General features: G+C 37.2%; 1 protein-coding gene across 7 annotated transcripts in view; it reads left to right on the forward strand.

Annotated features, from left to right (window-relative positions):
- Positions 1–27,083, forward strand: part of RIC1 (RIC1 homolog, RAB6A GEF complex partner 1) — a 52,149-nt gene that overhangs the window by 1,633 nt on the left and 23,433 nt on the right. For 6 of the 7 annotated variants that reach the window (XR_012584854.1, XM_074569268.1, XM_074569273.1 and 3 more), the window contains exons 2-4: positions 10,867–10,974; positions 15,535–15,611; positions 26,787–26,894. Coding sequence is in view for 6 of the 7 variants with exons in the window: in XM_074569268.1 (XP_074425369.1) it covers positions 10,867–10,974; positions 15,535–15,611; positions 26,787–26,894 (293 nt within the window). In the remaining variant the exon portion in view is untranslated. Of the gene's footprint in view, positions 1–3,098; positions 3,165–10,866; positions 10,975–15,534; positions 15,612–26,786; positions 26,895–27,083 lie in introns of all 7 variants that reach the window. The other variant, XM_074569274.1, reaches the window with a different exon arrangement.

Below are 27,083 nucleotides of genomic sequence, written 5' to 3' on the forward strand. Positions count from 1 at the left end.
ATCACTTTAGCTTGTGTTATGCTCTGTGTGTGGTATTCATTAGTTCCTGGGTGGAGTGCTGATACTGTTTTTTAACCTATGCAAGTATCGAATTAGGGCATGTCTGCCCAGTAACTACACTGTGTGAATATCATCGTGTGGCCTCTGTTTTCTTATGTTTGTGGCACATAGCTTTGATAAAGTGTATGGTCTTCTGGCATTTGCCAGTTGTTAAACCTATAGTTGTAGTCTATCAACAGAGCACAACTGATCTTATTTTCCAGGAAGATACATTAAAAAAGAACAGGCTTGTAGAGTGCTTCTCAAGATGTGCCATTGTCTAGAATGTAGTTTACTTTATATATGTTCCTGAGGACAACATTAATTAACTTACGTGCTTGGACTTGTTTTGAAATGTTGTATAACTGGCTACAGACAGAGCACTAAAAGAATTCACTCGATGCAGAAAAGTTGAGCAAACTTACAGGTCATTAAAAATTATTAAATACATTTTAATTCAGTATGTAATGGCTGCTTTTGAGGAGGGTGCTGACTTTGCCAGGCTTGATCACTGACTGATCTTAGACTAAAAAGTATGTTACAATCTTACCACCTCTGTGGACATCGAGCTGTTAGCAAAATCCTGTAAGACAAAGGTTTCTGTTAAGGGCATTTTTTAAGAGAATCTCTTGCATTATTTTTATGCACATGGGTGGGGATTTTTTGTTTGTTTTGTTGCATTTTGGGTTTGGTTTGTTTGTTTTTAAGGTGATGCTTAAAATCATGTGTTGGATTTTTGTAAAACAAAGTAAAGTTATTGCACTCTATCAAATGTTTTCATTTGTCAGAAGTACCTTTTTTGGAGCAAGGCTAAGTTCTGGTCAGGTTGAACTAATTCAATTTCTTGAAGTAGAAAAGCCTTCAGCCTTATGTTCTTGTTATGACTTATTACTGTCTCAACTATATATGAAATGTTTCATGTAAGAATGAGGTGATGAGGCTGGTGTAGTTCTGTTTTGAATTTTTCAGGAACAGTGAGCCCTTTGAAATAGTTTCAGACGTGTGAATTTACATTCAGTATATATATTTTTTTCAAGTGAGGTGGTAATGTTTAAAGCTTCTTTTCACCTACCATGTGCTAAGAACTAATGGAACTAAGGAAAGTTTATCCCAAAGTGTGTATTGTTTTCTGGTTTGGAAACAGTGTAGGTATTAAGATTAGAAACTGGGGTAAATGGTGTGGGTAAAAACAGATGGAATTCTGTTAGTGGTTTTGGGCCAAAAAGTCGGTGACTATTTTACGTGTTATTTTGTAGGGAAAGATTGGATTGTGGATAGAAAGACCCCTGATCAGTGGTGAACGTTTTTGCTTATGCACCAGTATTGGTGAAAGATTTTTGATCTCGCACCCCTGATATGTGTACATTTATTTATTTATGAACTACATGCCTGTGCTACCGTGCTGGTATGCGCATTATCAAGCATACACAACATAGAAATTAAAAAATAGAATAAAGTATTTCAATTGGATGGGACCTACAACAATCACCTTGTCCAAATGCCTCTTCAACACTGACAGGCTAGGGGCATTGACAGCTTCTCTAGGAGGCTTGCTACAGTGTTTGAAAAGGAGAAAAAACTAGAATACAGTTAGCTGAAATAAACACATTTTTAAATTTTTACTTTATTTATTAACGGTACAAATCATATTTTCTTCTTGCACTCCAATGGATTGTACTAAATGCATCCCACTGAAGACTGCTGTTTCAAGTATTTTTCTTAAATCAGAAGTTGTTTATGGCCTAGGAGCTTCAAAAGATTCCTTGACACTAAGAGCCAGTGAAACTGTTTTCACCGACAGCATTAGGAAGTTTATCAATGTTTTTATTCTGGAAATGTTATGTACTTGGATGCTTGAAATGAGAAACTTTCTAAAATGAGGTAAATGCTGTTTAATAGATTGACTTGGGAAGTAAAGGTGAGGTTTCATGAGGCAGATGTGCAGTCCTAAGTGTTGTGATCATTCCTGCTTGCACCTGTGTTTTAGTGGCCCTTCTGGTGGACTAGTGGTGGCTTTTACGGGGCTGTTGAGCTTGCGGAACAAAGAGATGCCTGGGTTTTTTCAGCTCATGAAGGGATCAAAGGAGCATTGTAGTTGGCTCGTTGAAAGTATTACTCCTTTAACAGTAGTGGCTTTTAATTTTAAAATGGTTTGGTTATCTCATGAAATAAGAGCTTGAGGCGGTACAGGGAATTCTAGGTATTCGCCCACAGGGCTGTAGGTGTTAAGGGAAGATGTATGCAACCGAGGAAAGAGGTGTGATAGATGAGTGGAGTTCCCGCCCCCGCTTCCTCACCCCCCCCCACCCCCCGCCCAGTGTTGAAGAGTGAATTGTTTGCCACAAGAATAGTCTGATGATGTAAGTTATATGGATAAATATAGTTCAGCATTTCCTTTATTTGATCTTAACAAACTTGTGGCAATGACAGGAATAAGTACCAGCCTTGAATATTTAATGAAAACTACTGGAGGGTGTTGGGCTATCTGCTGTGACTCTGCCAGTTAAAACCAGTTTCGTAAGCTCTTTGAAGCCAAGTAGCTTGCCCCAACCAGTCATTTTGAGGAGCATTTTTTAATTACCTAGGTGCTTATCAGCTTTTGATTTACATTTACCCTTGTTTTTAAACTTTCCTGGTTTTTTTTTTATGATGGTCTGATGTTGGATCAGATTATCCGTATGAACTATAAGTTTATGGGAAAGCATGCATGTCAGAATCTTAGATTGTCAAATAATTTCTATTCATTCTAAATGCTGAATAATTCTATATAAGTCTATATATATATTCTCATAACTCACTCTTACATGCTTTTCAGTCCCTAGTTGTTGCAGTATTAGAACTGAGCTTGATATGTGCTTTAAATCTAAGTATACGCATTATTTAAACAAATACAACAGAAGAGGGGACTATGCTTCTGTTCGAGAAGTGGTCTCTATAACCTGGAATTTTGGCACGCTATGAAAGGAATTACTTGTGACAACAGTGCTTATAGTTCATATGATGTATGAATAAATATCTTAAAAAATGTGCAGTTGTTCATGTAATCTTTTTTATTATAGGTGGCCATTAAAAGAAAATAAAATGTTTGCAGCACGCTTTCAGGATTATGCTTTCAACTCAGAACTGTAAGCAGAATAACTTACTGAATTGTTGTATGTGGCCTTTTCTTAGATAGGATTAGAAACAATCTCTGTTGCGTTTTTATCTGAAATTTGATTGCAAAATGGACAACAGACGTCTTTATAATGATTGGGATTGTGTTTTGTGAACAATATGACACAGCATCAGTGCAAACTAAGATGTCTTGCCTCTTCTGCTGTGTTTTTTCCTTAGTAATTAAGCCCTGAGATGCTAACCTCTTACTCATAGCCATCAGGTATTTGCTTGAGAAGGCCCTTTCTTTTTATATGTCGATAACCATAACAGTTGTGCTGTTGCTTCTATTATAAAGAAGTATTTGTGATTACAGAATTAATGAAAAGAGAAGTACCTGTTGGACTGATGGATTTATCATGTGAAATGTAAAATTGTCATGCACGTATTCAGCAGACCTTACCAAGTTTTCAGTGTCTCCTGTATTAATGTAATGACCCCTGAAAGACATCTCAGAGTTACCTGCATGAAGAGAAAAGCGTCCTCAGGTTATGGGGTTTTACTGTTAGTTGCACATAACAGAGTTGTTCACCAGTATAAGATCAGAGATGAGTTTAGAGAGTCTGTTATCCATGACACACAATTCCATTTAATCTAGATTTAAGCACTTGGCAATTCATGGGGCTTAGGAGCAGGGAAGATCTATGGAATATGGCCTTTCTTACTGGCAACAGTTTTGAGCTATAGGTTAACTTTCATTTGTAAGATGTAGCGATTGACAGTTCTGCTGCACTTTGTTTTTTTGAAATCTCTCACAGTAGCTTACATGAAGCACAGTATTGGGGGCTGTGTCTGCTGTGTTTGTTGGATAGATACTCTGCTGATTCTAAGCTTTCCAGTTGCGGAATTAAGGAGTTATGTTTTTATAATTAACCCTGCTTTTAGAAATTATTTTGTCACCACCTTATATCTCTGTGACTGGCAAAATGGCTTTTTGTGGTGGTTTGGTTTTTTTGGTCCTTACTAATGAATTTTCTTCTTCCTTATGCATGCATTCATGCTTTTTTTTCTCAGTCTTACCTTTCTGGTTTATTAGTTTATAAACCTACAAAGCTTCAGCCTTTAAAGTGGAGCACAGACCATCTAACGACAAAATAAAGTCCACAGTGTCACCAGGCCTTTGTTTTGTTTTCGCCAAGCCTTTTCTTTGTCACTTAGATTGGAAGCTCATCAGAACAGGGTGGTTTTGATTTTTGTCTTGTGCCTATAGCCTAATGAAGTGTGGAAGCATTTGTCTAACAGAACATTTGTGTGTTTGAAATAAATTGCCTCTTGATTCTAAATGAGATTAATTTTTGATGTCTAGAAGACTAAATTGTTAGGGCATGAGAATATCAGGATTTTAACAGTTGTCTACGGCCGTGCAGGCTCTTGTATTGATGTTCCATTACAAAACCTAAACCCATACATAATACCATGTTGTCAGCTGCTACTGCTGTTGCGTGTTCTCAGCAAATACAAGAATCTTCTTGGTAGACATAACAGTTGTGAAAAGGCTGTTAGCCTTCCAGATATTCAGTGTCTGAAAGCTATAATTAAATATAAAAAATTCTTTGGAAAGTAAATTAGTAATAGTGAACTAGTGGCATTAAGGATGAAAATCTTTAAAGACAGAAGGACACATTAAGGATTGTGAAATTTACTTGGGTTTAAAATTCAAGTTACTTTGGATTTATAGCTACAATAAATAAAAGCAAAATAAGAAATGGAGTTCAGAGCTGAATGTGTTGGCTGTGGATAGGCTAGACAAAACATTCAGAACTTCCCAGTGTTCTTGGGTATTATTTGGGCAGAAATAGTTGGATTCAGTGCAACTTTATCAGTGTTTTAAAGAAGTCGTTTAACTTTTTGCGTGCATAAGAACTTGAGTACGACTATATCAACTAGTTGATGCAACATTCTTAGAAATTAGGCAAAGATACAATTTTGCTATTCATATTTAATACGGATATAATAACTACTTCTTTGTTTTGCATAAAAATTATGGGAGTGATGGTGTCTTACAGGAACATCCACAGGCCTGGGCAAGAGTATTATTACTTCATATTTTTACTGATTTTTTTTTTGCATGACTATAGATGGCAGTGTTCCTGTCTTGCTCTCTTTCCTTCTGGGTTCAAGTGAATTAATGGTAAGAGAGCAACTAAACATGAAGGAACACTAAGAAGTTTCAGTGTCTGAATGCATAGATGCTGTTAGGTGTTTACTTCTCAAACTTAGTCCAGTAGTTTCCCATTGTATTTGCTGACCTACTTAACTTGTTAAATCCACTGTATGCACAGTTTGTCATTAACCTGCAGCAGTCAAACCATGCAATCCAAATTAAGGAAAACTAATTTTTTCATTCTTTTATATTCTGTCAAACGAGCAATGTTTGTACCTCTCTCCAATTGGTTAACGTGTCGTTTACTTCAAAGCCGTCTGAGCATGTTAATTAGGACGGACACTTGTTTCTGTGAGGGCTGCTGTTCAAGTCTGTACTACTTGTCTGATTTAAAGTTGGCCTGCTCAGAGCAACATTCAAGTTTTAGTTTAGGGTTTAAATGTCTGCTTGATTTGCATTTACATCAAATGCGGTAGAATGTTTGTGTTTAGAGGGGTAATATCCCATGTCTAAGCTTCCTTCAGGATTTGTGTATCTTGATAGATTTCTTCATAGGAACCACTTTATGTGGTTCAGTGTTCTGAGACTACTTGTGCAGCTCAGAGTTATTGCTTAAAAAAGGAAATGCGAAAGATGGTCTATTTGGTCAGGTAGAATTAAGTAAAATAATAACAATTTTAAATTATTTCACCATGAGTTTGATTTGTTTTGTGTTGGTTTTTTAAATTGTTTGCTTAGGTATTTTGTCCTGCTGTTGATGCAGAGCTCATCTTTCTTAGTGGAAAGTCCAAAGGAATTGTTATTGCACAACAACAATTAATAATGAAACAAAAGTGAGTTTTAAAGTAGTTTGAGTTAGGTGTCTTTGCTCACAAAGCTGGCTTGCTACCTTACGGTTTTATAAATACTGCAATTCCTCTATTTCAGTATTGCTCATCCAAAACACATTTGCTTTCAGCTGTCTCTTGTGAATATTGTCATAATCTGATATCTGCAAAACAGGCGTGTTTTGTGCTAGAAAGGCATTGTTAAGAAGCGCAAAGATTTCAGAGTGAGAGCTTCTGTGAAAGGTGCTGTTCTGAAAGGGTAGCCAAGGTGTAGCTGAGTGGTGCATAGGAAGGGAAGGCGATAAAGTATATTTAACTGTGGGAGCAAGATGTTCTCTTTCTCTCTTTTCAGTAGCATTAACTAGAGCACTGGAGAATTTGTTTACTCTTTGGTAATGATACTACTATATTCTTTTTAAGGTTCTCCTTCCTTTTTTACCCTCTTTTTTTTTTTTCTTCTTTTCACCACTTTGGTTTTCCTGTGAGCATTCACCTCCACTGTTCTGTTTGTGAGTGGCAGCTTGTGTTTTGCCTGAGCTTACGTTCCTCCTGGAAGGCAAAAGGTACTATATCAAAATGCTACGTTTTCTCTGCAGCACACTGTGAAATGCCAGATATGCTTCTTAACTGTTTTGGGAAGCTTTTGCTAGCTTTAAGTTGCAATTTGAGTAAAGAATTACTTACTCGGTTCTTTCTTCCTTAGTCTCCTTTCATCCTTAGTCTCCTTTCTTCCTTAAAAACGGAAGGTGTTTACTTCTGTAGACAAATTTTGTTTGTTTGTTTTCTAAACAACTCTTTGTTAGGTCACTTGCCATGGTTCTGGAACTACCAGTTCCTCCAAAAACAGTGGCTCTACCATTAATATGTACAGCAGTCAGATTTTAAGCAGCATGAAGAAGGAGGATGAATATCTTAGCACGTTCAAGGCAGCGTGCATGTTTCATTAGTTGTTTTTAACTCAATTTCTATATAACTTTAGTAGCTGCATGTAGAGGTGTGAAGAGGAAAAAAATAGGGAGTTTTCTTGAAGCTGACATGGAGAGTTGGTTTTTCCAACAGAAACAAATGTAAAGATTTAGAGGAAGTTCTGTGTAATAGATTCTAAATCCCTAGTATTTCTGTACAGGCTGTGAGTTAAATATCTAAAACTAACCAGATGAAAGTATTGTGCTTGCTAGGCCCTTATTTTTGTTAAAATGGGTGTTTAGTGGCTTGCTCTGCTTGGGGCTACTAACTAAAATTAGGCTGATACACTCCTGTTTATAGAACATACAACTGTGCCAGTATACATCTTTAAACACTTCACGTGTAATAAATGACTTCAGATATAAAACGACCATTTATCTTTCTCCTGCATCAGCAGAGCAGGATGCAAGAAGCTGTCCTTCTAGCTTTGTTAACGTTGTAGCAGTTCACACTTTTGTGGGAAGCTTGTAAACAGGGGGATAGAGTTGGTATGTTAGAGTTTTTCTCACATATGCAATAACACTTTTGGGTTGCGGAGTATGTGGAAAGAAATAGCATCAGTGAAATATTTATCATAGAATGGTTCGGATTGGAAGGGACCTTAAAGATCACCTAGTTCCAGCCCCCCTGCCATGGGACACCAACTACTAGACCAGGCTGCTCAAAGCCTCATCCAGCCTGGCCTTGAACGCTTCCAGGGAAGGGACATCCACAACTTCTCTGGGCATCCTGTTCCACTGCCTCACCACCTTCATAGTAAAGAATTTCTTCCTAATATTTAATCTAAATCTGCCCTCTTTCAGTTTAAAACTGTTACTCCTCACCCTGTCATTACACTCCCTGATAAAGAGAACCATTAGCTAGGTAGCCTTTGTGAATATTAAAATAGAAGTGGGCTTGCTTTCTAATAAGAAAAGAAGCTACTTAAACTGCAAAAAGATAAATGTGATTGCTTGCACTCTTAATGTTAACTCCTTTTGTCCTCATCTGTAAGGCACAAAATGAGATCAGTCTAGAAATCAATTTGTAGGAATTTTATAGCTGCTGTGCATGCAGACTGTTATTCCAGGTTCTAAGGTGTAATAGCAGCATTCTCGTGAATAAATGTCACAAGAGTGTTATAGTATAAATACTGTCATTGTGTTCTGTGAAAGCAATATAGAAAGAAAATTGTGCATTAATGAGCTTCTAAAACGTTTTTTAGCCTGCTGCTAAAATGCTTGAGGCACACAAGTGCTTTAAGATTGGTCTCCAAATCTGCATTAATGGTGCAGATTACCAGGAGTGTACTGTCACAAGGCACTTCTTCTCTGTTTGTCTAAGGTAGTTAAGATGGGCCTAAGCCAAGCAGCAAAAGACTGTGTAGTTCATGAGAACAATCAATAAGATTCTGCAAGGCTTTTTAGTTATCTGTTTGATGTTAGATAATTTTATTTGCCAATATCTGGGTAGAACTGATGTTTTTAGATTTGTTGTACCAGCTTCTACCATTTGAGCAAGTAAGCTAAGAACAACAGTAAGTTGCCATCAATTGTAGTCCTAGTGGTGGATGACAAGCTTTGCCAAGTGATTTCGTGATTATTTTCAGCCAAAAGAGAGATTACTCTTTTGCCTTTTGGTTCCCTTCCAGGGACTGGAGAAGCGTGCTCTTTTTGGTACAGAGTTTGCTGCTACAACTCTGAAGAAAAATTGGCATTGGTAAAGTCAGGGAGAGCATCTGTTAGGAAAGTAAGCGGAAACTTTTACAAAAAGAAAAGTGTGGCTTGTTCAATTTAACTGAAGGCTGAAGAAGTACAGTTGTCATCTAACTGATTTGTATGCACATATTTCTCTGTCCTCACCTCCCAGTGGTGGAGAGTATCAGAAGGGGGAATTTTTATCTAAGCTGAAAGCTATTATTGGTTCGAGAGCAAGAAGGTACAAACAGTCCTTAAATATATTTAGGTAGGAATAGTGTTTCTGAACACTGGAGCAAGGAAGGGTAACTTTCCATTAGGTTTTTGTGTCACAGCTCTCAACTACTTTCATGAAAGGAAATGAAGACTTGGTGCCTGTGACATCTTCATCTGGGCTTCATGACCCCAGGGCTTTTCTCCATTCCCAGGAGGAGAGATGCTAATGGGTGCATCTCATCTTATCATAGAATCATAGGGTTGGAAGGGACCTCTGGAGGTCAGCTAGTCCAACCCCCCTGCCAGAGCAGGGTCACGTTAGAGCAGGTTACACAGGATCGTGTCCAGGCGGGTTTTGAATGTCTCTGGAGAGGGAGACTCCACCGCCTCCCTGGGCAGCCTGTTCCAGTGCTCTGCCACTCTCAGGGTAAAGAAGTTCCTCCTCATGTTTCGGTGGAACTTCCTATGGTCAAGTTTGTGCCTGTGACCTCTTGTCCTGCCGCTGGGCACCACTGAAAAGAGCCTGGCCCCATCCTCCTGACACCCACCTGTGAAGTATTTAGAAGTGTTGATAAGGTCCCTGCTCAGCCGTCTTTTTTGCAGACTGAAGAGACCCAAATCCCTCATCCTTTCTTCATAAGAGAGGTGCTCCAGTCCCCTAATCATCTTGGTAGCCCTTTGCTGCACCCTCTCCAGCAGTTCCCTGTCCCTCTTGAACCGGGGAGCCTAGAACTGGACACAGTACTCCAGGTGCGGCCTCACCAGGGCAGAGTAGAGGGGGAGGATGACCTCCCTCCACCTGCTGGCCACACTCTTCTTGATGCACCCCAGGATGCCATTGGCCTTCTTGGCCACAAGGGCACATTGCTGGCTCATGGTCATCCTGTTGTCCACCAGGACTCCCAGGTCTCTTTCCACAGAGCTGCTCTCCAGCAGATCAGCCCCCAACCTGTACAGGTGCATGGGGTTATTCCTCCCCAGGTGCAGCACCCTACACTTGCCCTTATTGAATTTCATAAGGTTGCTCTTTGCCCAAATCTCCAACCTGTCCAGGTCTCGCTGTATGGTGGCACAGCCTTCCGGTGTGTCAGCCACCCCCCCAGCTTTGTGTCATTGGCGATCTAGCTGAGGGTGCACTCTACCCCCTCATCAGGTCATTGATGAATATGTTGAAGAGGACTGGACCCAGTACTGAGCCCTGGGGAGCACCACTCGTCACTGACCTCCAACTAGACTCTGTGCCCCTAATCACGAGCTCTGTCTTTCAACCAGTTATCTATCCACCTTACTGTCCATTCATCAAGCCCACTCTTCCTAAGCTTCCCTATGCAAAATCTTTTCAGCAAACTCTAGAGGTGGATTTTCTGCACAATTTCTGGCAACTTTTTCTTGAAGAGATATAAAACAGATTTCCTGATCATCGTTGTTTTAATACAATGTCCATGCATTTAGTAGAAACTAAGCAAATGGATTGTACCAAATACTCTGTATAGAATACTTCATCCTAGTTAATTTGACATTGTAGGAGCCTGCTTGAGATACTTTTTTTCCTCTTAAGCATCAGTCACCATTTGACTGACTTGAAACTACTTCTGTATTCTGTAATGACTCCTTTCTGGGCAAATGAAGTATTTTATTTAAATGTCCTGGGTTTGAAAGAGTGAGATTAGGAATGACAGAGTGGCAGGGGTTCTGCATAAACTCCCTTTAAAAGCACCATTGTGTAATGCATTGTCAAATATGGACTAATTTTTGAACCTCCCTCTTCAAGGGAAACATGTTGTTGCTCTTAAGGAAATGTAGTTATTCACAGATATGTCACAATATAACAAACATTCCTTCTAGCAATGAGATGTAATTTCTTTTTTTTTTTCTTTGTCTCCAGCCCAGTGTGTTAATTGTAAGCTACAAGGAGCTATCAAAAGCAGCTTCTCAGTTTGGACCTTATAAACAAGCAGAATGGCGGCCGGACAGCACCATGATTGCTGTTTCAGTAAGTAGGGTTTTTTCTTCTTACTATGGTTAAACTATTTTATGTTACCAATTTCTCTGCTTATACAAACTTGGAGATTGCATATACATTTAATTGCTATTTATCTTGTGAAAATATATAATAGCACCAAGGTTTTTTTGGAGGATAGAAGCTTCCTTTAGTGGTTTTCATTATTAATTTTTTCCCCCTGAAGAATGAACTGCAGTTCTTTGTATTAAAATAATGTTTGGGTATATTTTGTAGGGCTGATCCAGCATCTTATTACTTTAGTAATCTGGTCACAAAGAATAAGGGAATTTAAAGACATGTGAATGAAAGAAATAGTTGAGGAGTTAGGTGACATAAGCATATTTAGCTTGATAAATGGGATTTATAGATGTTTCTGAAAGGTGGGTCTTAACAAGATGAAACTGTGGCTTTATTAAGGTGCAGTGTCTTTTGGTGTTTAAAAAAAATTGCACGATGCTGATAACACAGAAACAAGGGCAGTGATAGGTGATACACAGACCCTTAAGAGTCTTAAAGATGAGATCTTGTCTCACATGGAAATAAAATCTTGTTTCACAGCTGGTGCTGTGCTCACAGCCGTAAAGTAGACTATTTCAGCAGCAGCATTTAAAAATTACTGTGCACATTTAGTAGAGTGGAGTTTACAGGAGTTAGAATACGTGATGATACTCTTGGTGACCTTAGGTCAGGTCTTACGTTAGGACCAGGTCTTAAATTGGGGAAGTTTCTCTTTCTAACTTCTAAAATCAGGGCTATTGTATTTAAAATGTTTTTGTGAGGAGGTGCTGAAGAAGAGAAAGAAATCATGAAACTTTCCCATTAGAAGTTCATTATGTGGAATTACAAACTGAATGACAGCTGCTGTATTTGTTGGTACACTGACTTCATCTCCTAATATAAACCATCTTTTGTGCTTAAAATGATGCCTGTAATGCTTTGTAGTTTTTAAACCAAGCAGATACTGTTATCTTAGTGGAAAATACCAGATGGTTTATGGAATAGTTCCTGTCTGTATCAATATCATTGTGACTCTAAATCAACTAAACTTCCTGTGCTCCCATTTTCTTGTGTGTAATGCAGGGGTAGACTTTTCTGAGAAGTTGGTTTAGCATGTTTAAATCACCTAAAAGGATTTCATGGAATTAATGCAGTAAAGTATTTCTGTTAGTGTCAGATTATATTTTCAGTTAACAAATGCAAATAGTTACCAGCAAAGGCAGGAAGGAGAGTTCTGTAACATTTACTAAGAATAAAAAAGAATTCTTCAATTTCATAATACAGCATATAATTACAAGTAAACTATCCAAACACATTCTAATTATATCTTTATGCAGTAGTTCAAAAGAGATTTAGATTGTTATATTGGATTACTTTGCATATTATGTTTTTTCTGTGATGTTAGGATCCATTTGCTCAAGAGACCTTATGGTTTAGCTGACAGTGAGACTGGCTTTAATTTCTGCCACTTCAGTTACTGTACTTTCAAGTTTTTCTGCAGCTAAATGGATAGTGTTCCTTTTGGCAAATAATGTCATAATCCAAATGCCCATAAAGTCTCAGTTTGTAAACTTAAGTTTTACAAATAAAAAGTCAAAATGGTCAAACAGTTTATAAAATGAGTGTAATGAGATTTCTAGTAGTCTTTGTCTCTTATGCTTGTATTGTGTCTCCTAGGTGTATATATACAAATAATATGGTCAAGCATGTTTGTTATGCTGGTTTTAACACCAGTTCTGTTTTGCAAGCTTTTTAGTAAGCTTTTGGAATATATATGAAGTTTAATTTGAAACAGTTAAGGAGTCCTACTGAAAGACCACATTTACAAATATTGGTATTTTTGTTATAGAGAGAGAGGGTGGAAAGGCAGCTTTGGGGGTGGTTAATGAAGAAGGTGTTCCTGCTGATGCATGATACTTTTATGCCCAAGTAAAACTGTGAACTTCTTTCCAAGAGAATGAACATTTTCTCCCTTCTTTGTGCCTTTTTCTTAAGAAACGAAATAACAAGTACAAGTGAAGGAGCAATAGCAAAGCCAGTTATTAATTAAGAAAATAATAGTTTGTACTACTAGTTTTGGTGAACTGAATTAACTTCTGAAGTCCCGCACAATAGCTAAAAATACTAGTTTGAAAGCTGAGTTAAGTTTCTCACCTGTTACTACCTGTGCTCTTGAGTTTCTTGATTGTAATAGTTTTATGCAATAATAAAATTATGTTGCACTTTTTTTTTTTTAAGAAGGTGAGCAAAAGACTTAGTATGCACTTATTAGTCAAGTGGTACATTCACTTTCTTTTGTGTTTTTTTTTAAAACTGATATAATGATGGGGAGGGTAGTGTGGATTTAATGTCCACTAGAGTAGTGTTATATAGTGTTTTTTGTTTCTGACTCACAGAGTGTTCAGAGCATCTCTATGAAAACAAATCACTTTGCAGCACATGCTTTGAGTTAATTATTACTTCTACGGAAGGCAAACTTTTGTCTGGCATATAAGGTTTTATAAAATACCTCAAATAGATTTAATGGTATGCAGTTAAATGAATTTAAGCAGTTCTCACACTGTCATCATTCTCACCAATTCTAACTTCTTTTTCTACTAGTATCTTCTATTGCTAGACAGCAAAAGTTGGCACAATTTTCGAAACTGATCTTTTTTCCCTGATATTTTGTAGTTTCTTCTCTTGCATTGCTGCATTTGTAATTTTTCCAGTATTATTGGGAAATATATTGTTGTCTGGATTAGGGCACACACCCAAGGTAGTTAAACAAACCCCTGAATTGGGTCAAGATGTTTCAATACAGAGAAATATACAAGGCATTTCAGTCCTTCCTCTGCTACAGGCAGTCCTCTGATATAGACTGCTCTTCAGTGTACATTCCCATAGCTAATGCAGTGCTTTATTAAACCTCGTAGTATATGAGAAACTGTGTAGTGAAGTCCCTTGTAAGGTACTGCATGTTTATACTTTTGACTGACAGACATGAGAATGATCAGGGAAGGGTGACAGTGATGGTTCCTTTACTAAGTTTCATTGCAACACAGACATTTCTAAAGCAATGTAGAAACCTATGTGAAAGAATATGATCAATTTGCAGGAAACAAACGGTTGAATGCTTCTGTGTTTCATCCAGCTCTTCATGGAATTTGAGGTTCTATTTAGAAATGAACCTGTAACAATAGCAACTTTCTGCTATGAATAGTGCTTAGTAGGGCCCTTTGTACCTTAATATCAGTATAAAGATACTTCACAGTATTGTTTTACTTTTCCTTCCAGGATAAGATAACTTAAGGTTAAATATTTAATGATGTAATGGAAAGAACCTGTAAAGATGGTAGAAATGAGCATGTTTCCTTACCACATAATACCTGAACGTGATATTACTGCACATAGAAAAGCTTCCATTTGTTTTCAGCCTGCCTCAAGTTCACTGTTATGGTTTGAATTTTATTCTTGCATGAGAAAGATACTCTCTTTGAATAAGAATAAATGTATTTCCTGGACTTTGAAGCCGAAACACAAATTTCTTTCATGATAAAGGAAAATGATTGGGGAAAAACGTGGCATCTGTGAACTGATGAATTAAGCTAACAAGAGTGTTACTTTTTCCTTTATTCAAAGAAAAGGAAGCCAGCCTTGCAAAGCAACTTGAAACCATTCATTTCAGTGCTTCTTGTCTCCGGTAATAAAGCTTTGGGTACATGCCCAGCCCATATTAAAATGTTTGGATGGAAACACTGTTTAACCAAACTATGTTTGCTGATTTGCCTGAAGGATAAATTTGTGCTTTAAACAAATCATACTTCTTTGGACAACTAACCTTATTGGTTGTCTGCCTCTCCTGTGCTTATATCAACGCTAGGTCAGCTTCTAGTCATGACTGGAACATGTGGTAACTAAAAGACTTGTATTTGTTCTCTCAGTAACATCATAGTTTGAAGTCAGTCTCCCAGGATGACAGAATATGAGTAGAGATTGAATTGTGGTAGAGTTTTTTTCAGATACCAGAAGATTTTGAAAAGATGTTGTGGTATCTAAAGATACTGTGTGACAGGAGGACTTTTTGAAAGCTACCTGGATGACCAACACTGAGAGGCAGTGCTTAGCTTCTTTGCATTCCATAGTGTCCATATGTGTTCAAACACACGGAGGTCTTGCTCTGAAGGCTTGCTACCTTCTACTCCTTACCTGATGCTTTCTGCATTAATTCTCTTTGTTGGTAGGAATTAGGTGCCCAGGTTCTAAATATCTGATGTAGCTGTCTGGTTTAATGTATTTATATGAATTGGAGGAAAATTTCTGCTGGACACGTAGATCAACAGTGGTGTTTTTCCATTTTTCTACCTACAGAGTGATCTATTTAGTGGGCTTTAAGGGCTAGTATGAATTTTATCTGGAATTAATTTCAATGCACAGTTTTTTGATATATCTAGAACTTGGTATGAGTGTATGTTTGTGCTCAATACATGAGACATAGGTAGAAATCACAAGAGTCTGTATAGATTTTGCTCATGCAGAGGCTAGATATATATCTTACCAGCGTTTCTCTTTCAGACTGCAAATGGATACATCTTATTTTTTGAAATCCCATCAGCAAGAGACAAGTATCTTTATGAGCCAATGTATCCCAAGTAAGTATTTTAAACTTTCTTTGCATCCCCAGTGTGGAAAAATAAGTCCTAAGCAGATTTTAAGATAAAAAGTATTTCTTTCCAAAGTATGTTTTAAAACTTAGTGAGTATATGAAGCACCATTCCTAAGAGTTACAGTCAGTTCAGAGGAGAAGTTGGTCTAATTCGTTTGCTGTGTGCTGGTAAGGTTCCTTAGGTCATCTTGTAAACTCTCAAAATCTTACATATCAGGATTACAGTTGCCTAATTTTATAATTTGAGGTAATCTGTTGAATTCATGGTATGTAACAAGCTTTAGTAATCCCTTTTGAGTAACTCAGTTGAGTAAGTCATGTTCCTTAGGAACTGTTAGGGTGTAATTTTTAATAGATCCCTCTCCGCCCCCCAAATTTGTAATAACTTCGAGATTTTTGAAACAAATGGGGAATAAGTTATCAATGTTTTTTGAAAGAATATGAACCATTTTTAGTAAGAATATACATGTATTTTAGTCGCAGTGTGTTATGTTGTCATTATCATCTTATATTCCTTATTGTGAATAACAGAATATGTTTTATGTGTTAAAATATTACTGTATGTTGTGTGTATTTCTGGTTGACTCAGTTGACTTCTAATAGGATTTGTCAAAATTGGCAAATTGTTTAGGGCAAATTAAAACCTCAAGGTCTGTACTTTTATGTGTCCGTGTGTGTTTAGATATGCAGAATCTGTAATCATTGATCGGATCCAATTCGTCCAAAGAAATAATTGATTTCTCATTGGCTAGAAACTCCTTTTTTTAATATATCTTTCTATATAAATTCATCATATGATAGTGCCAGTCAACTTAATTTTAATTTTTTTCATTATTCATAAAATGAGTTAAACTTGATTGGTAGGTGTCTCCAAATGGAGATCTGTCAGAAGTATTGGATAGGCTATGACGTCATGTAAGAGGAAGACATTTTGATGTTTTTAAACCATCACTGTTTAACCATGAACATTAAAAAAAAAATAAAAATCAGGTCTTCACAAGCATTTAAATTTTAAATCTCTGTTCCTTTACAAATGCTTATAGGAAGAAATGACTTGGCAAGTAGTAGATGATTTCAAAGTGAATTCTTGCTTCACTGAGTGGAAAATTTTGTGTGTGTTACTACTATAATGCATCTTTTGGCCTCTGAAATAGCCCTCAAAGGTCTGGAATTAAATGGGATTTATTATTGCAACTTGTCTATTTTTCAAAAACTTAAGAGTAATGTAGACAAGTTATATTACTTGCCTTTTATGAGACCTGAGTGTCATTTTTCAAACTGACTTTTCACATCTGACTTACTGTCATCAGGGAAAAAAAAAAAAAAGAAGCAGGTGACCTGTTGAAATAAATAGAGGGGTAGTATATCTTCAGCTGCACATAACACAAAAGACTAAATAGTAGTTTATGATATGTTGTTCTATTTGGAAAGTTCTTTTTTTTTAATTGTCAAAATCTGAAAATATGTAGAAATAGGTAAAAATATGCAGTAAGAGCTAAAAAAGAAGCTTTGAAAAGTTTATTTAGACATGCCACATGTAGGAGGGCATGAAAATATATGTTAAGCAGTCAATGACTAACCACTCCTACATTATATAAATAATTGGTAATTGATTTGTGTTGTCAACCTGAAAGTGTGTGTTTTTGTGAAAAAGTCTTTCCATTAGCTGTGTGTTGAATGGTCAGGATTTCAAGACATATTTGTATAGCCCAAAAGGGAATAATGGTGATTCTGTGTATGAATAAGACAAGGTGTTTGTCCTTAGAGTGTTTATGCACAATCTCCTAAGACTAATGCCTGTGCTTAATGTTAAGAAGATGAATGATCTCACTGAATTTACTGGGATTACTAGTTTGTCTATATCTAGCCCTCAGTTTTGAAAACCTACATAAAATTACTCCTGTTCTGGTTGTATTAGATCAAAAGAAAGACACAAGCATTTGTGTGTGAATTATGCCTGCTGTGATTCATGACAAATTATTCTATAAACTATTATAATAGGATGAGCTGGCAATGTGTGCTCACAGCCCAGAAAGCCAACTGTATCCTCAGCTACATCAGAAGAAGCGTGGCCAGCAGGTTGAGGGAGGTGATTCTGCCCCTCTACTCTGCTCTGGTGAGACCCCACCTGGAGTACTGCATCCAGCTCTGGGGCCCTCAGCGGGAAAGACCTGGACCTGTTGGAGTGAGTCCAGAGGAGGCCACGAAGATGGTCAGAGGGCTGGAGCATCTCTGCTATGAGGACAGGCTGAGAGAGTTGGGGTTGTTCAGCCTGGAGAAGGCTCCAGAGGGACCTTATAGCAGCCTTCCAGTAGCTAAAGGGGGCCTACAGGAAGGATGGGGAGGGACTCTTTATCAGGGAGTGTAGCAATAGGACAAGGGGTAACAGTTTTAAACTGAAAGAGGTAGGTTTAGGTTAGATATTAGGAAGAAATTCTTCACTATGATGGTGGTGAGACACTGGAACAGGTTGCCTATAGAGGCTGTGGATGCCCCATCCCTGGAAGTGTTCAAGGCCAGGCTGGATGGGGCTTTGAGCAGCCTGGTCTAGTGGTTGGTGTCCCTGCCCATGGCAGGGGGATTGGAACTAGATGATCTTCAAGGTCCCTTCCAACTCCAGCTGTTCTGTGGTTCTATGAACATTTTTTGCTGCAGATAGAGTGCACTGTCTGTAGGCAGTTTCACTAATTTCCTTTATAGATTAAATACTAAAAAAACCCAACCAAACAAAAAAAACCTTAACCCAAAATGAACAAACAGACAAACTCAACCAGAACCCTAGAATTGAAACTTTTAACTTTCTTCTAGCATACATACATTTTCCAAATGCATTATTTTACTGAAATGCTTGAATCTCACTTCTACTGGACTGAACAATACCAAATTAATTTTGTTAACTCTAAAGCCATTAAAAATTGGTGAAAGGCCTCATATGTGACTTGCCTTGCTTGAAAGGGAAAGTCTTACTGTTTTCCCCCACTATAACAGTGTGTTCTTGGCTCTTTCCTCTTTCCTGCAGTGATTATGCAGCTGTGCCTTAAGTAAAGTCGGCTTGCTGACCTGATGGGGAAACTAAACCAGCCCATCTCCCTTCTTTACCCCTCCCCATTCCCTCCCCCGGCTTCCAGTAGCTGAGCTTGCAAGTTGGCATATAATAAAAGGCTGGCATTAGAAAATGGTGACCTTGAAGTAGCACTGAGTAGCAGCACTGGGAAGTTCAGAAACATGGAGTAATTGCTCCATGATACTTGTATGATAATTCTCATATTCATGATAAAGCAATTGCTTGCAACATTTTAACTCTCATGCGAATATTAATTACGACTTGTCCAGCTCTGTCTTAGGTGGTTATTTGCCCATGTTAGGTAAACTGAATGGGAGGGTTGTGATTTTTTGCAGAGAGTATAAAGATGTAAGGCTGTCCTTCTATTAGTGGTGTGATAGAACAGCTGCTGGATACAAGGCAGTAAAAACAGTGAAGTGGATGGAGAACAGCTTCAAGTGTAGGTCTCCACACTTTTCATAGTTGAAGTAAAGGTTTTTTTGTGTACCACTCTCCTCTTCGGACGCCTCCACAACATCCAGAAAGTTAGGAGGTATTGTAGAATATCATCAGTTATGGTTTTGATCTGTTTGGGGTTTTTTTAGCCAGTGAGCACCTTTCTGTCAGCACTCCGAAAAGTTCAATCTTATTCTACTTTTTAAAATTATGAATAATTCTTGGTGTTGAGGAACTGCCTATATCTACTAACTTTTTGTAAGCAGAATGGACCTGTTCTCTAGTATCCTTCCTTTAAATAATAATGGCCAGTTCTAACAAACATAAAATTTCAATGTAGTCACTACAAAAATAAAGGAAAACTCTCTTAATACAACTTCAGTTTGAACAGAATTCTTAAGCAGCGCAGGTCAGCATAATGAGTTGGATGTGCACTGGGAGAATACACCAGTAACATCCTCAGCTGCGCCAAAATCCTGGTGCAAGATTTTCTAGTTTAGTTAATATCCTGAAGCTGAACTTGTGGCTATGTGTGATCCCATACAAGTGAAAACATTGAGAAAGGCTGTGTTTAAATTCTCCTGTCAGCTTAGCTCTCATTTAAATGAAATGTGTGTATTTTACCATAAGTGAAAAAACAAAATCAGAAAAGTGGGTGATAGTTATATGATAGACAGCTACTTTCTTGACCTTAGTTGTTTTTGCAGTCTTCCAGATCGGGATACTGGTAGCTGCAGTAGTTTCAGCTTTGTGTGGTGGTGGTGTTATTTAAATAACGGCTTTAAGATTTGCTTGATAATGGTTTAGCCTTGATTTGAAGAAAAGGACTAAAAAAAGCTGCTGAAAATGAAAATCACTCCTCACTCATCCGTATGGGAGAGAGTTCTTTGTGCAGAAAAGTACAGTTTGTAGCTGTTATTACGCAGAGTTTTTACTATATATGGCTGTTGAGCAAGATGATCCAGAAGAGTTTGCCTGCATTTGATCTGTTAACAGAACTATCCTAGCATACAGTTATTGTGCAAACTGTAATTACACTTGCAACAGTTTTTTGCTGGTACAGGTTGAATGAAATGCCTCAAGGTTTAAAAAAAAAAAAAAAAAAAAAAACCACAACAAACCAACCAACCAAAACTGCATGGGAAGTGACAGAAACACTTTTGCTGTTTATAACTCAATAAGCATTGCAGTATATCTAATCACAGTACAGTTGGGTTTTTTTAGGGCCAAGTCTCTCTCTTCTCTCCCAATCTAATCAACACAGGTTTAGTAGAAGAGCTAAAGTGTGAGCTGTGGCTGGGCTCTCAACATGTTTGAATGCAAAAGTCTCTGCTTCCCCTTATGTTTTAGTAGTGTTAAATAACCAGATTTTGGAAAGCAAGGTTGAGTGAACTCCCCCTTCCCGCTGCTATTGTTTCTTTAAAAACAGACGGAATCAGAGTCTAGGAAAATTGATGTCCTGTTTAAAAATGCCCATTTGGCATGACTTCCTCCTTTTCATACCAACCTATTGTAATGGTCTTTATATTCTGAAATTCAGCGTTTTAATGAAAGTGCTGGAATTCAAGATTATCAATGCTTGTGGCTGGAGCCCACAAAACCTTTTAAGTTTGCTCTATCAATGTCTGAGGGCATAGCTCTTACAAAATTGAGAATATATGAATACTTTAAAATGGTTGAGTGGGAATTTTTTTTTAACACTGGGTATTTTACATCTTCAGAGGCTTAATCAGTTTAAAATATGCTTATGCAGATATGGTAAGGGTTAAGGAACTAACCTGTTCAGCATTATGCACTTGTTATGTAAAATCTATTATTAGATTAATGTGATAAAACAAGTGCACATATCATAAGCGCAGCATTCTGTCATGAATTCTGAGTATATTTTTATATAAAAAAGGAAGCATTTAAAATTTTTGCTGAGTCAATTGATAGTTTTTTGTCAAATCGTAATATTTGAGCAATGTTATCAATTGCAGTTGTTCTATAGAAGGAAATATTTCTGTCTCTTGGTATTTGGCTAGGAATTGCTAGTCTGTTCTTGGAGTGAACAGACATTCATGCTCAATGAAAAGCTAAAGTATCCTACTTAATTTGTTTGACTAAAACAGGAAAAAAAGCAGTAATTGTGTGGAGTTTTTTGGTGTTTTGTTTTGTTGTTGTTGTGGATTTTGTGGGGGTTTTTTTATTGTGTTTTGTTTTGTTTTAAATTGAGCCAGAATAGTCTGCAGCTTCATTCCAGCTCTTAGAGACTTTGCTCCAGTTCAGAGCAGACTTGGAAGAGAATCAGCATTGGCCATTAGCCCAAATTCTGGGATACTTTCCTGCAGTGAACAAAAGTACAAAGTCCCGCTTCGGTTCGTTCGGTCTAATTTTACCACTGTACTATGGAAGTCATTACAAGATAAAACATGAAAAAATGAATGTATGGTAAGATAATAGAATGGTAAAATAAAATTAATCTCCACCTGCGTTACACTTAAGAAAGGTGGCCGTGCATACAAGCAGATTTGTTACTTTGTAAGCTGTGGCAAGGTGCAGTAATTTTTTTTTTTTTTGGAGGAGTTCCCAAAGGAATTTGTACAGATATACCTTTGTTTCACAGTGAGGAGATGTGTAACACCATCACAATAGAGGCTTCCCTGTACTGAACTGTTAGTTTATTTCTATTCAGAGTTTTGGCAAGGAGAGTGACAATATTTGTTGCTTGAAGAGACAATGTACAGTGACTTAATGCTGAGGATATTTTTGCCTTTAAAAAAACCAAAACCTAAAAAACTTTACATGGCAAATAAACTAAACATGGTAATTGGAGACTCTTTTGCCTCAAATTTCTTCACGCCCTCAAGTGGAGCCTGCATTGGGAGGTGCAAAGAGCAGGGCCAGTAGTATGAATGTTGTGTAAATTTAGAATGAGACCACAGTGCTGTAGATTTTTAAGTATCTGAAAATGCTTTAAGAATTTACGTTGTTTTCTAAGCAATATGAGCATGTGAACAGGCTAGCATTTATATCCTGGTTTACAATGCTGTATTGTTGCTTATACATCTCTGGATATTTGCTGTATTCGTGTGTCAGTCTTTCTGGCACTTTTCAAAGCTTTTGCCTTTTCTATAGAAAGATGGTTTATAGGTGCCATAAATTACCTCATCAATGGGGATTTTTTTCCTGATTCAGCGGATTTAAGATTAGTGTGTACAAAGGTTTTGAACTCTAAACTCTGCAAGGGTAACTGATGAGATGTATAGTTAATTAACTTACTAAATAATTTCTGTTTGGAATTAAGCTTGTCCTAAACTTTAATGGTGTGGTTTTTCCCTGTAAATTGTTTTTGGCATTGGTTGGAAAATGTATTTTTAAAACTGGATTAGTTGTAGAATTTTTATTAACCATTGTGGCACTTGCTAGCCCTTGATGTGGTTCAGGAGGTTTAAAATGTTCGTCAAGAAACCTTTGCAACTGCAATAATAATATGGTAAACCATTTAGCTTTTTTACATGATTAGTTGATTAATATACTATGTAGTTATTTCTCTTCTCAAACTACAGAAACCTGTTATTACTCAATTGAGTAGAAAAGGCTGAACTAAGAATTACTTTTCTGAACCCGTATTCATTCTTTGTAGTTGTTTCTGTAGACCCTTCCTAAATTCTTGTTTGTCCAGCTCTTGCCATTCTGTGTGTGTGTAGCTCTGTATCCAGTCAGACATATTTCATGTTCATCTGGGGGTTGCCTGCAGTGTGTGGTGGAGAGATGCAGGTTTAGGGGTAAGAAGATGCTAGTTCTATGGAAATCAAAGCTCACAGTGTAACTTGCTTTACTTGTTTGAGAACTGTTCCTAAAAAGCATGGTGGGCAGTGAATTGTTAGTGAAGAATCACACATTTAGAGGTGATGATGCAGGCTCTTTGAATCAGGTATAAAAAAAATTAATTCCTCAGCTGTACAGACAATTTGCTAACAGATGTCTTCACAAGAACAATTTAAAAACAGTTAATAAACATTATGTAATTGTGCTAATGCAACAATGATAGCTGTTAGTTTTTTTGCTTTTGTGCCTTCAAGGAGAGCAACTCAGTTCTTGGGGATGTAAATTCATTTAGAAACATTGTTTGCCCTGTTTTTCCCACATGTCTAATGCTCTTAATAGGTGAAACATAAAGGTGTTGTGCTTTCGTTGTTTGGGGTTTTTTTTTCCCAAAAAGTACTGCTGAAGAAACTGTTTTCTTAGCAACAATTAAGAATATCATTACCCCAAAGTAGAATAAAAATATTTTACCTTGTTTGTATCAATTATTTGTTCTAAAGATATTTACTGATGAACAAGTCTGGAATCTTTATTTTTTTCAGTAAAACGTCTCCATTACTTCCCAAGCAGCTATGATTTGACTGGTGGGAATGCATGCTATTGACTTGTTCACTGTTTGTTTTTTTTTTTTTTTTTAATTGATGCACCATCTGCCATTAGCCACACTAATTTATTTTTTGAAGCATAATGTTTGTTGACTGTGAGAGCATCTCTGAACGTTTCTAAACTATTATCCAGCCATAACAGCTACCTATACTACTATGATTACCCCAGATCATAAGGTGGAAACTTAAACTATAATCTAATGCTGTTTCTACCTCTGAAATAGAATTCTCCAGTAATAAGCAGAAAACAGTGAACATTATTTTGTAAAACTGGAGACTTACTTGGAACAGAGAAAAAAGATGATGTGTTACACCTTAATTGCAAATAATAAAGAAGTCCTTAGGTACATCCTTTCAGATTCTGCAGTAATTAACTTCCTAAATATTTCTTAGTTACTTCTGCTAGCAGTGACTGAGTCTGGTAATGATATTTCTGAGTGAGTTTCATCCATGGACCATGCTGTATCACTTAACTGCTCTTCATGTAGTGGAGGACATAAGAGCAGCAGTGTGCTGCTGGAGAAGTAGGTGTTTGGTGTCCTGTTTCCTGCCTGAACCTCCCCCCAACCCAGATAACAAACTCAGGTTCATCCTCCTAGGTCAGGGGAGACTAGCTGACTATGCTTTTGCATGGTGCTGCCTCTTCTTGAATTTAGGATGCTTAAGCTTTGTTCTTTTGTTGGGCTTTTTTTTGCAGGGGGGAGGGTTTAAATACACTTCTCCATTTTCTCATTGTTGCATCTTGCATCACAGTTTGAGCTTACAGTTTTTTCTTCTAACAGAACCAAAGTGTTACTTCTAGAGCCAGTTCTTCCCCTGTGAGAAGACCAAATGAATACAAAAACTTACGATTTCATGCTAAGAATTTCAGCAGTTCACTTATTTATAGGCTTCTCTTTCATTTTGGGGAAGTCAGGTTAGAACTGAACAGCAGAATGTTAAAGTAGGGAAAGTTTAGAGAATAGGAGTTTGGAGAAAGAGGGCAAGTCCTTAAGGTAGACTTGTATTCACCGTTCCTTTTTACCCTTATTTAAAACGTTATTCATGAGATACAGTTACAGTGGCTTTCAACATCTGACAGACATTTTGGTACACTGTATAGTGCTCTTTTTTCTGTGAACAAGCATATAATTGATGACATGCTAAATAGGGAACAGAGAATGAACCTGGTGATTTAAAAAATACACCTTGATCTTCAGTTCAAGACTGAAACTTCCCCATAAACCTTGTGTTGTACCTCTAAAAAAAAAGCAGATAGGCATTCCTAATCTTTCCATGTTTGGGATTTTCCTGGATTGCAGATGTAGTTGGAGATTTTTCTCAGTTCTGAGTGTTAAGAGACTTCAGTCACAGGCTTAGTTACATTAACAAATACTGTGTGAATAGAAGAGGTTATATTTGTTTTGAAATGTAGCTGGTTGGTCACTGGAATGTGTCCATTTCTCTCAGTTCTTGTGCAAAACTGAGTTACTTAAAGTTGGATACAACGGGTAGCAGATGCTGATGTGGCAACCCAGACCAAACATTCTTTCCTGCTTCCGTCAGCAGTGCACATTCTTCGTTTAAAGGTCAAAGTAGCTTAACTAGGAAGGCTGACTCATGCAGATGTGGACTATATGAACGCAGTGTACTTTCGATTGTGCCCCCTTTGCACCTCTAGTAAGGGTTTCTTTTTGAATCGATGAATTTGATGTAATCACAGGCAATGAATTAAAATACTGGCATTTTGAAGTTTCAGTCATGATGATAGTGTCTCAGTGGAAAAACATATACTCGGCAGATGATAACCAATTTGCCGAAACTAGCTCATGAAACTGAAAATATTCAAATTTTATTGCAAACTGTTTTATCAAAAGTGTTTAAAGAAAAAGAAGCCAGCCCATATGGAGACTTGAAATTTCTCTCCCAGCAAAAGATGTGTTTTAAACCATATTTTTCCCATTTTGGCTTAATAGTTTGTGCTGTGCAGAAACAGTATTTATGCTTGGTTATGTACCTCAGTCGGTTACAACAGGAATGGTATATAGGTTTGTTACAGTAACGTTTATGCATTACACAACCCTTTTCTCTCGATTTTAGTTGACTGCTTTCAAGATGCAGTTGTAGCTCTGATTCTTGATGACTAAGAGTCATTTTATCTTGCTTGGGAGTATGCTATCTGGACCTGTATGTCCACATGGGGTGAAAAGCATGTCTCCAAATGCCTGGGATTTCGTAACTGTTTCTCCAATTCCAAGGATGCTGCACTGCAGACAGCAATATAGAGATTTGAAGGAATTAATCCTGTATGATATATATTTTTTTTTTTTTACCTGTGAAATCCCTGACTCTAAAACATACCAGGCCAAATCAGGTGGATTTGGCTTCGTGAACTTAAAGAAATGCAGTCTCATTTACTGTTCAAAAAAAACCCATAACAACCCCACAATGCTAGTATTAACTAGTTGCCTCTTTTTTTTTTTTTTAATTTTATTTCAGGCCTCCTGTATGTCCATGATTGCTAGCTTACATGAAGAGTTATTCTCTCCCAAGACAGCTGTATTTTGTAATTAATTTTAATTTGAAGTGTGAAACAAACATTTTAATGATTTAATGTTTATACAAGTTACCATCTGTGGGTGGGAGATTAGCTGACCTTACAGGAATTTTTCTCATTTTTCACTATAATCCTTCATGGTCACTATGGTTTTGTTTTGGAAAGATGTTCCTACTTCCTTCTGCTAACTCCAGAATGTCAAAGGTTGCCTTGGTCTTACCTCAGCCAGCATGTGTCTTTGTCCTTGCTGCATAAGAAAAGGCATAATATCCATCAAAGAACTACAGATACGAATTTGTATTTTGCTATAAAATGATAATGGAATTAAAGCACTTGATATCAGCTGAGATAGGCAGGAAAGATTAAGACAGGCTACACGGCTATTGTAATGTTCATTCTCTGTTCTTTGTCTTATTTTGCTTACACATCTAGGGTGATATGACTGACTAACCTTTTTGCAGTGAAATTGTGTCCTAGATATTAATTGCTTCTTGTGGCAGGTTGCATGTGACTATACCTGGTACGCATATGTGTGTGCGTGTGTGTGTGTGTGTATATATATATATACACACACACACACATAAATATGTGTGTATATATATATAAATATATATATATGGGGAGGAAGAAAGCCCTTGGTAATGTAAATCAGTAACTCTTAACCTCTTTTGAGGGACAGCTTGTTTCAATTGTAGTATTTCTCTTCTACTTTAGAGGAAGCCCGCATCTGAAGGGAACTCCACATTATAAGGAAGAACAATGTGCTCCTTCATTAAATCTAGAAATGAAGAAAGTGCTGGACCTGCAAGCCTCTATCACAAGGTATGCTCACTAATCATGTGGTAAGTATTTTTCTGCATATAGCAGTTACTTTTTAAAAAGTAAAGGGGAAACTACGTGGAAAAAAACCTTCTAGTAAGTTTTTAGACTTATTAATAGTGAGGACTAATAGTAATAGTAAGTCTAAGGAGGTGAAAAAAATAAATTGATGTTTCAGAATTCTTTCTGTGC

This window comes from Larus michahellis, chromosome Z, assembly GCF_964199755.1.
Source record: "Larus michahellis chromosome Z, bLarMic1.1, whole genome shotgun sequence".
Classification (NCBI taxonomy): Eukaryota; Metazoa; Chordata; class Aves; order Charadriiformes; family Laridae; genus Larus; species Larus michahellis.